The 9,787-nt window shown below is 40.4% G+C and overlaps 1 protein-coding gene across 8 annotated transcripts; it reads left to right on the top strand.

Annotated features, from left to right (window-relative positions):
- The first annotated feature begins 251 nt into the window (after positions 1–251).
- LOC132666325 (butyrophilin-like protein 1) lies at positions 252–9,397 on the top strand. 8 transcript variants are annotated; one of them, XM_078446790.1, is made up of 10 exons: positions 252–454; positions 1,065–1,201; positions 2,151–2,501; positions 3,103–3,384; positions 3,524–3,724; positions 4,323–4,343; positions 4,434–4,460; positions 4,644–4,670; positions 6,462–6,488; positions 7,183–9,397. In XM_078446790.1, the coding sequence occupies exons 1-10, from the start codon at positions 432–434 to the stop codon at positions 7,695–7,697; spliced, it is 1,611 nt and encodes a 536-aa protein (XP_078302916.1). In that variant the 5' UTR covers positions 252–431; the 3' UTR covers positions 7,698–9,397. The 8 variants fall into 8 exon arrangements, with proteins under 8 accessions (XP_078302916.1, XP_078302915.1, XP_078302914.1 ...); XM_078446789.1 differs by having other exon boundaries at positions 1,053–1,201; XM_078446788.1 differs by having other exon boundaries at positions 252–566; positions 1,123–1,201.
- The last annotated feature ends 390 nt before the right edge of the window (positions 9,398–9,787 follow it).

Here is a 9,787-nt window from a genome sequence, read left to right as displayed (position 1 = left end):
ATAGGAGGAAGCCTGTATCTGTGGTTCTTGTTCTCTTAATCAGTTAACTTTGTGAGTTAAACATTGGGATGACCAACATCCCTGAATATCACACAGGAAAGGGATTCTCCCTCCCTGAATAATGTGATTTCAGCCCTTTGCAGGTAAGAAGACGTGAGCATTTTTGACCAAAGCACACCTTAGACTTCCTATCATTTTATATCTTAGCCCAGTCCAAAGTCCCCTAGGATTAATTCTATTACCTCTACTTTTCAAAGTAACAGGAAGAGCTGCAGGCAGGCTGTGACTTCCTCATTAGACTCCTTCTAGGAGAGGCATTCACCTGTCAGCGCATCTTGGCAGCTCCATTTGCCCCCCTTCCTAAGTACATTTTCCAATCCAGGGATGGGTTAAAAACCTGCTGCTCCCAGCACCTACAGCCACACCTTTGGATGCTGACCACGAGAACAACCAGGTACCAATTGTCTCTGGAGCTGGGCCTTGTAGTTGCACTGAGGAGATCAGGAGTTTCCAGGAAGCCCCTGGCTCAATCTGGATGTGAGAAAGAAATGTGTGGTGATGTGGAGGTGAGTTTGTGGGAAATATGGATCCCAAAAACAAAAGGGCTTGAGCTCCAGGTCACATGGAGAGAAAACTCCTTTCTCTTTCTGGAGTTAAGCCACAAACAAATAAATAAATGTATGAATGAATCAGTGAATAAATGCAAGAAGGAGGAAGTTAGATCGGCTAATAGGAGTGGACTAATTTTGTGTCTGCTTTCATTTCTCAAAATGAACTCAGGGTTTTCAATTTCAAGAGAGCTTTGGTGAGAGGATGAGTCCATAGATAAACAAGAGAACCCCCAGGGCACAAGAGAATGGTTTATAGTTTCTCTGCTGGAGAAACAGTTGGTTTTCAGAAAGAAGAGAGGGAAGGAAAACCCATTGGGGAGGGGTTGGAATTGGTAGTGGTCTGTCAGGAATAACAGCCAAAAAACTATGTATGAAAGTAAATCTTTGAAACAGGGGATTTTTTTTCCCTAAAAGCCTTCTTCCTGCTAACTTACTCACCAGCTTCTCCTACAGAGTACTTCTTCCTTGTCAGAGTGAATATTTTGTGCTTTTACTTTCTGTTCTGAAGAAGATGGTGGGCTCTCCTGGCTATTATGCTGGCTTCCTCCTTCCTGTCCTCCTTCTCCAGGTGTCTACATGGTACTCAACAGGTCAGTGTTCTCCCTCAGGCTTTTTATTTATTGGCTTGTTTTCAATGGCTCTTCTCAGATGATGAAAATACTTGGTCATTCATCAGTCGCCAGTGTATCTCTTCTCAAAGGCAGTCAATATTGGGGGAAAACCGTGACTGTGTTCACACTAACAGAATGCTGGAAAGTTCTGGCCAAGAATGGGAGTGATCTTTGTATCAACACCCCTTACTTTGGGTAGACCTTAAAAAACTCATAGCTATGTTTATCTAAATCTTTATTGAGTATGGGTGATTTCAGCCTGCTTAATTTTGATGTAATTATCAGTTAAAAACATACTTCACACTGCCAAGAAAACACAAGTCTGAGCATAAAGAATTTGGACTCAGGATCTCTGGGCTCTATCTGGTTATGACGCTTGACAAAAATTTTTTTTTCTGGGACTTGAGTCCTTCCATAAATACGAAGGTCCCTCAGGAAGTTTTCAGACTCCAGGTTTATAGACAAACCAGGCATGAGTTTACAATAATGATATTTTTTTTGTTAACATCTCTAATTTGATGTCAGTTAGGCAGGGAGTATTAAAATGTTTCATTTCTATACATGTTGATTCAACAATTCTACAAGAATTTATCATAAAGAAAAGGTCTTCCTTGTGTATACGTATATATGTATTAAATGGGAGAACCTGGGAGGCTCAATGAGTTAAGCTACTGACTCTTGATTTCTTCTCTGGTCATGATCTCACAGTGTGGAAATGGAGCCCCAAGTCAGGCTCCATGTTGAATGTGAAGCCTGCTTGGGATTCTTTCTCTCCCTCTCTCTCTGCCCTCCTGCTTGTATGTGCACATGTGTGCATGGGCACACGTGCTCTCTCTCAAAAAAAAAAAATCTTAAAAAAAAGAAAAATGCAGTTGGGGCTTTTGTCTCCCCCTCACTCATTCCCCCACTCTGTCTGATTTTCATGCAGTGTCCGGGTTTTCTGTAAAGGGACCGGTTGAGCCAATCGTGGTTCTGCTAGGGGCAGATGCCACTCTGCCTTGCCAGCTGTCGCCTGAGCAGAGTGCAACCCACATGCACATCCGGTGGCATCGAGCCCAACTCTCCCCTGCTGTGCTTGTGTACCAGAATGGACAGAAACAAAGTGGGGAGCAAATGCTGGAATACCGTGGCAGGACAGAGTTGGTGAGGGACTCCATCAGCAAAGGGGGTGTGGCCCTGCTGATCCAACATGTCCGTGCTTCTGATCATGGCCAGTACTGGTGTCATTTTAAAGATGGTCACAGTTCCCAAGAAGCCGTTGTGGAGCTGCATGTTATAGGTACGTCAACTTGGCACAGAAGTGTGCATCATGGTGTAAAGCAAAGAGAAAAATGAGGACATTTGGATTCCTAATGTGGCATTTCTTATGATCTTCCATATATTGATATTGATATGCTAATTTACCTTGCAGGATATCAGTTTCCTAAACTATACAGTGAGGATATGACTACATACTCTATTCACTTTTAAACACCAAAAAGGACAGTATTTTTAGGGTTGTTTTGGTATCCTAAAAGACTCCAGAAAATAAACTAATATTAATTCAGATCGGTACTGACATGCTCAGACATTAGTAGAATTTTATACATTCAGTAGGAAAAGACAATTTATAGAATTAAACTCCTTCTATAGCTTTAATTATACCTGTTTTTTCCTATCCGTGAAATGACCCCAAAGCTTTCTTGTCCAAACATAGTGCAAAGGCATCAAGTTGATTTCAAAACTGAATCACAGTTTGGCCTAACACTCACTACGAGAGGTTTCTTGACCTCTGAGCTTCAGTTTGCTCATCAGTCTAGTGAGGGCACTTTGGCCTTCAGCCTTAGGGGCTTCTAAACCCCAAGGACCACAGGCCTTAAGAACATGCCTTCTCTCCTCAGGGTTGGGCTCTGTGCCTCGTGTTCACATGATGGGGCCCGAGGATGGTGGGATACGAGTACTGTGCTCTGCAGAAGGCTGGTTCCCAAAACCCAGGGTACAGTGGAGTGACATGATGGGTGTGAAGCTACAGTCTCTCACTGAGTCTCACACCCAAGATGAAGATGGGCTCTTCCATGTGGAAGCATCTCTTGTGGTCACAGACAGCTCTCTGGGCAATGTGACCTGTTCCATCCAGAATCCCCTCTCTGGTCAGGAGAAAGTGTCAGCCATCTTCCTCCCAGGTGAGTGAGGCACAAACCCCAAGGCAGAGTTGAGGTGTGGGGAGGAGAGGGAGGGGGGAAACAGAGTTGAGGGAGCCTTGGAGAAAGGGCAGGATAGCCTCTAGGCTAGTCTCACTGTGTCTTCACATGCCTGTGTCAGAGCCCTTCTTCCCCAGGATGTCTCCATGGAAGGCAGCCCTGGTTGGGACAGTCCCTGTGCTGGTACTCCTCCTCACTGGGATCAGCTACATTGGCTGGAGAGAACACGAAGCCAAAGAAAGAGAAGTAAAGAAAAGGAAGAAAGAATCTCAGGAAAGAGATCAGATGGAGAATGAAAAGGAATTGGCACTTAAGGCGAAAGGTAAATTGGAACAGCAGGACAAATCAGATGTTCATGGAACAGGTGGGGGTATAGGTTGTATAATGTACATGGGAAAATAAAAGGTTGCCAAGGGACCCCAGGGAAAATACAGGGTACCAAGAATTCCATAAAGCTGGGAATCCTATGGAAAGGAGAAAACCATGTGGGAAGCTTGGAGATTTGTGGGCAGTGATCATCAGGCCTCTAAGGTGGGGCTCCTCAAACCACACCATGCCCTTCATGCATCTGTACCCAACCTATGCTGCTGTTTGTCCTTCTGGAAATGTCTTCCCCCATCTTATCCTCCTATTCTTCCTTCAAGAATAAGCTTCTGAAGAACCTAAAAATTCCTACCTTCTCATGAAGCATAGGCCCTCCTTCCTCAGTGACCCCATGACATTTCCCATGTAACTTTTCTTAGCACTTGTCATTTTTAGATTGTCATTTCCTAGCACTTGTCAAGATTAGATTGCTAATCCTTCTCACCTACTTAACTATGGACCCTTAAGGAAAGGCCACATGGAATTGATTCAGCTACTCCATGAACTCAAGAGCAGCTAAAACCCAGTTTGATGGATTTTTTTATCTCTTCTTTCAGAGAACCTCAAGGAAGAACTTGGTGAGTCTTGCTTCTTCTCATGCCCTGTATAGAATTTGCTCCCCTGTCGACATCTGTTCTGGGTCTCTCACTGAATGTCACTTCTTTCAGAACAGCGAAAGGCACTATACCGTTTAGGTAAGCAACTGGGTTTCCCACACCACTCAATGTTTTGATGTCCAACACTTTCTCAGCTCCCTCTCCTCACAGGGAAAGACTGAAAGATTTAATAGTGATTGGTGGAAAAAAATAAGGGGGAAGGAGAAGAATGTGAGGCTCCGGATGTCTTGGCTTGCCTTAACTGGATTTGTTCTGTTTTAGTTTGGAAGAAGGCCCTGCTGTATCCTGGTAAGTAACTCTCTGACTTAGATCTTTCCATGAGCCTCTGATATTCTGAGTATAATAAGCGGAGACATAAACACACACAAGCACACATCCACTTGCAAGTTGTGAAGATTTATTTGGTACCAATCTATAGTATTTTGTGTTTGGGAGCTCAAATGTTCAATTATTTTTCAGAGCTAAAGAGAAATAACTGTTGACTGGTAAATTCCACATGACTAGAGTAGGACTTGACATAAATTGTTAACCTATCCACAATGGAGAAGGAAGAGAAAGAATTCAGAGCGATTTTGATGAGATTTAAGAAGAATAAAGAATATCCTATATTATATCAGCACTCCTATACTGTGAATAAAGCTCAAAAGAGAAGATAATGTTACATTTCACATTTGGAGAAAAAGATATTATGATTTTATTTATTTTACTATAAATAAAGAAAGTAAAGTTCAGTACACAAGAACAAAGTTTAAGTTTGAAAACAATCTCTCAAAATATTTTAATATTATTTGTAAAAATATGTTTATCTGGTAGTAGAGGGAACTGGCTATTTTATATCTTCTAATACATGTGCCCATGTTCTGTATGTGTTTAAGACAGTGTATGTGCATATGTAATACAGAGTTAGACCTCAAAAGCATACTAGGTCATTCCTTAAACATACAGTTGTGCAATTTTTATATGCCAGATATTGTGTTAGATGTTGGTGCATAGCCATGATCTCTGACCATTTAGAACTTGAATGGTCTTAAACTTGGGGTGGGAGGGGTGAGTAAGCTAACAACCAGGCAAATGCACACAGTCTGGTAAATGCTTTGGTAAGAGAGGATCAAGAAGCCCCTACCAAAGGCTAAAGTCAGGTAAGCAGTTTCTGTTAAGAGCTTTCTTTCCGGAGCTGCTTTAACATGTTCCATGATTCTACAAGAGAGAGCAAAGTATAGTATAGTAAGGATGAGGATATGTGGGTTTTAGTTCCAAATATATCAGTTAATTACAGCTGAGGAATTCAGTCATTTTTGCTTTCTTTACCTCAGCCTCCTTATTTCTAAGATGAAGAGATTGGAAAACATGATCACAGATGTCCTTCTTGACTCACATATTCATTGATTCTGTATATAGAGTACTACCCTTCTTAGAAGAGGGCAGGTCAGTGAGAGGCCATCAAGAATTATGGATAAGTTCTTATCTGCTTATTGCCCTAAGACACTAAGAGAATATCCAATCTTTAAATAAAATCATAAATCTTATCATAAGAGAAGTGGCCCCAGGCAGAAGCAGATGTAGTTCTATCCCCCATGAGAAATCTGTCTCTGGAGAAAAATATTAAAAATCTGATTACAAGTGTCCAAATAAAAGAGCTTAGTTTAAAAACCTTGGTCATAAATTTAACTCTACTCTGAAGTGGTCATAGGCTGGGAAAACCCTAAAACAACAAAACAAAACAAAACAAAACAAAACAAAACAAAATATACAATAACATTTTATAACTTTCATCCTCAGTGAGGAGTGCCACAAAAGTCTTGGGTGCCTAGGACACTAGACCCTGCTCCAAGTGTTCTCCAGACTTATTTCTGCAGCATCAGCTCAATTGAGGGGATTGTTTCTAATCTGAGACAGCAGGCAGGAAGTACATCCTTTGTCTTGTAGTTTCTGGACACTGCCGTTGTTCAAGGGGCTCAGCGGAGGACGGAAAGAGAGCTGAGAAGAGACAGCAATGATCCAGGAGAGGAAGTGTGTACCTCATCTTCATTCTGTGGGTATGCTTCCATCACAGTCTCAATTTGTATTGCTCTTTTACAGACTGGAGGAAGGAACAGTTCCAGCCTGGTGAGTGGCTCTTTGTTTACTTTTCTCACTCCTTTCCAACCTACCTGAGGATACCTTATTTTTCCCTCCTAACATTACCTCCTAGTTGAAAAGACAGAAGTACGATTATTCTGGTAAAGAGAAGCAAGAACATGAAGATCATTAACTGTTGGCCTGAACTGAAAGTTGCTGCTGGGATTAGCTACTCTGGTTGCATTTCTGCTTTCATATAATGGCCACGCTTTCTCATCTCTGTGTGTGTATGTGTGTGTGGTGGGGGTTCCACTTGGTTCTGAACAGAAATTGTAGCCCATGTTGAGGAGATCCCCAACTGAGTAACAAGTGCTCAAAATGGTGAGAGTAACTCAACTCTTCTTTTTAAAGAGGTCAGCTGACATGGAGTCTGTTACTAATTGAAGAACATGGTTCTAATTTGTAAAGAACATGGAAAAACACTATTCTCAAGTAAACACTACAAGTCTCAGCTCATTCTGGCACTCTGCCAAGACATTGATAATAACATGGGTAATATAAGAAGAGATAAGTAAATTGCACCCAAGGTGAGAGCACTCCACAGCTCTACCTCCCCCAGTACACACACATTCAGGGGATAGGTGTTCTTTCACTACTTGATCCTGGTTTTCCAAGGTTTTGCTTGCACAACTTTCTGAAATATATAATGTTGGCCCTTCCCTTCCCTTTTCTTTACCCTCAGCCACTGTGACTGTAAATCAGGAAATCTTTCATCAGAATAATTCTGACCCAGAGAGAAAAGAGAACTTCAAAGAGGAAACACACGATCTATCTCTCAAGGATAAGCAAGGAGACTGCAACCTTATCACACTGAATCAGCAAGACTTCACCTCAGGAAAACATTACTGGGAAGTGGATGTTAAGGACGCTGATGAGTGGACTCTAGGCATTTATGAGAATCCCACAGACAGCAGGGAGTTATCCAAAGATCTAAAAAACAAGAAATTCAGAGTCTTAGAGAAGAAAGGATGTGAATACAGGGCTCTCACCTATTACCTCCAAAACATTTCTCTGCAAGAGTGTCTCTTGATAAAAAAGTGTCCACAAAAGATTGTGATTTTTTTGGATTATGAGGATAATGACATTTCTTTCTATGACATGACTGAGGGTACCCACATCTTCTCCTTCACCCAGGCAAGTTTCTCTGGGTCACTCTATCCTTACTTCAACCTTAAATCCATGAAGCTCTCCTTATAGGTGTAACATTAAGTGACTTAGAGGAAGAACCCATACTGTGAGGATAATAGCCCATTCTCTGTAAACTCTAGATTGCTAGGGTGTTTTTTTTTTAAGTTTGTTTATTTATTTTGAGAGAGAGAGGGAGTGGGGGAGGGGGATAGAGGGAGGGAGAGAGAGAGAGAATTTCAAACAGGCTCCACACTGTCAATGCAGAGCCTGATGCAGGGCTTGACCTCAGAAAGCTTGTGAGTGCCAGAAGACCATGACCTGAGCCAAAGTTAGATGCTTAATCGACTGAGCCACCCAGATTACAGTTCTGATGGGTGACCTCAGGCTCACTGATTATCAGGCCTCTTGGCCTGAAGGTCCATGAGTCCCTGTGACCAGCGTTTCTGACTATATCCAGCAGTGTTTCTGAATTGCAGAGAAGAATCTTTTTGTTGTAGTTGTTATTGTTATAAGTGCTGTTTATTGCTTTATATTTAATATATCACAGACTGATAATTTTCTAAAACAAATTATTGTAAAAATGAAGTCAATAAAAAACAAATGCATACAATTACAAGTTGTAATTATTGTTAGATTCAACATTCTTAAAATTTCTCTGTCAATTTACTCTAAATGTTAGAAATACTCTATTTCTATATTTATCTTGTAAAGAAGTGGTAAGAAACAGTTAATATAGTTCACTGGTGTGTGAACCATAATTTAAGTAGCACTTCTAAAGCAGTATTCAAAGGAGTAAAAGTTAGATAAACCTCTTCACATTTCCCATTGCAACACTGAATAAAAGTGACAAAATAGTGCTATTTTCAAATGCTGAAGGAGAAAAGTCAAATTATAATTTGATGCAAGCTAAGCTATATCTTAAATGCAAGGATAATTTGAGGAAAGAAAAAATAAATATCAATCACAATCCAATTCTAACAAATGTGGTGATGTCAACATGATAGCAGTCTGGGAAAACTAATGCAGTGAAAGCATATTGAAGTATTTATCTTATTAAAGAAAGAGAGAGACATTTTATTACTGCTTTGCCCAAGATATTAATAAGGGAAATAACTATATATTTTGGGGAATTCTAAGTATAGACACCAACAGAGGTAAGGAAAAGGCCTTCTTCTCCTTCCAATCAAAACTGTCATATTAAAATGAAATGACTAGAGGAAACAATAATTAGTGTTTAAATAGGGGTAAGAAGAGAATGTGCTCCTGTGAACTATACTGAAAAACCTGGTAAATTCCGTGGATATGGAGTAGAGTACCCAGAAGAATCTTGCCCCAGTGGCAGGGAATAATTAGACCTAAACTGATCCAATACTGATGAACAAACCTTAAAAGCAAAGCTCAAGAGGATCAAATTATTTACAAGTATCTAACTTTATTCCAGAGCAGAGTTCAAGTTAAAATTCACAGCCAATCAAAAATTACGAGGCTTGGAAAGAAGCAGGAAATCCAACTCATAATGAACAGAAAATCAATAAATTAAAATTGACATGGAACTGATGAAAGTGTTAGAGATTTAACAGACAAGGAGAGGGGCGCCTGGGTGGCTCAGTCGGCTAAGTGGCCGACTTCAGCTCAGGTCACGATCTTGCAGTTTGTGGGTTGGAGCCCCGCGTCCGGCTCTGTGCTGACAGCTCAGAGACAGGAGCCTGTTTCAGATTCTGTGTCTCCCTCTCTCTCTGACCCACCCCGTTCATACTCTATCTCTCTCTGTCTTAAAAATAAATAAACGTTAAAAAAAAATTTAAAAAAAATAGACAAGGAGATTAAAACAGATGTTGTAACTATATTCCAGATATTTAAAAAGTTCACTGTATTCTAGATATTCAAAAAGTTCACTAGAAATATGCATTTAAAAGAAAGACCCAAATTCAAATTCTTTAGTTGGAAAAGACCATGAATGAGATGAAAATTACATTGGCTATGACTGGCAGCAGATTAACAGTTACAGAAATAAATGATTAGTAAACTTGAATAAATAAAAATGGAAACAATCCAAAATAAACCGCACATTTTTTTAAAGTATTTTTTAAATAGTATCAGTGAGTTGTGGGAAAACTTTAAAGGACCCAATACAAAGGCAATTGAAGTTTTTGAAAAGA

The sequence above is a fragment of the Panthera onca genome, chromosome B2 (assembly GCF_046562875.1).
Source record: "Panthera onca isolate mPanOnc1 chromosome B2, mPanOnc1 haplotype 2, whole genome shotgun sequence".
Classification (NCBI taxonomy): Eukaryota; Metazoa; Chordata; class Mammalia; order Carnivora; family Felidae; genus Panthera; species Panthera onca.
Note: the sequence above shows the minus strand (reverse complement) of the source record. Positions and strands in the feature narration are given on the sequence as shown.

Coding starts and splice junctions, on each gene's coding strand:
- LOC132666325 (XM_078446787.1), top strand. CDS start 432: ATGCTGACCACGAGAACAACCAGGTACCAATTGTCTCTGGAGCTGGGC. Junction 4,461..4,643: donor AAAGGCACTATACCGTTTAG/GTAAGCAACTGG, acceptor GTTCTGTTTTAG/TTTGGAAGAAGGCCCTGCTG. Junction 6,489..7,182: donor GAAGGAACAGTTCCAGCCTG/GTGAGTGGCTCT, acceptor CTTTACCCTCAG/CCACTGTGACTGTAAATCAG.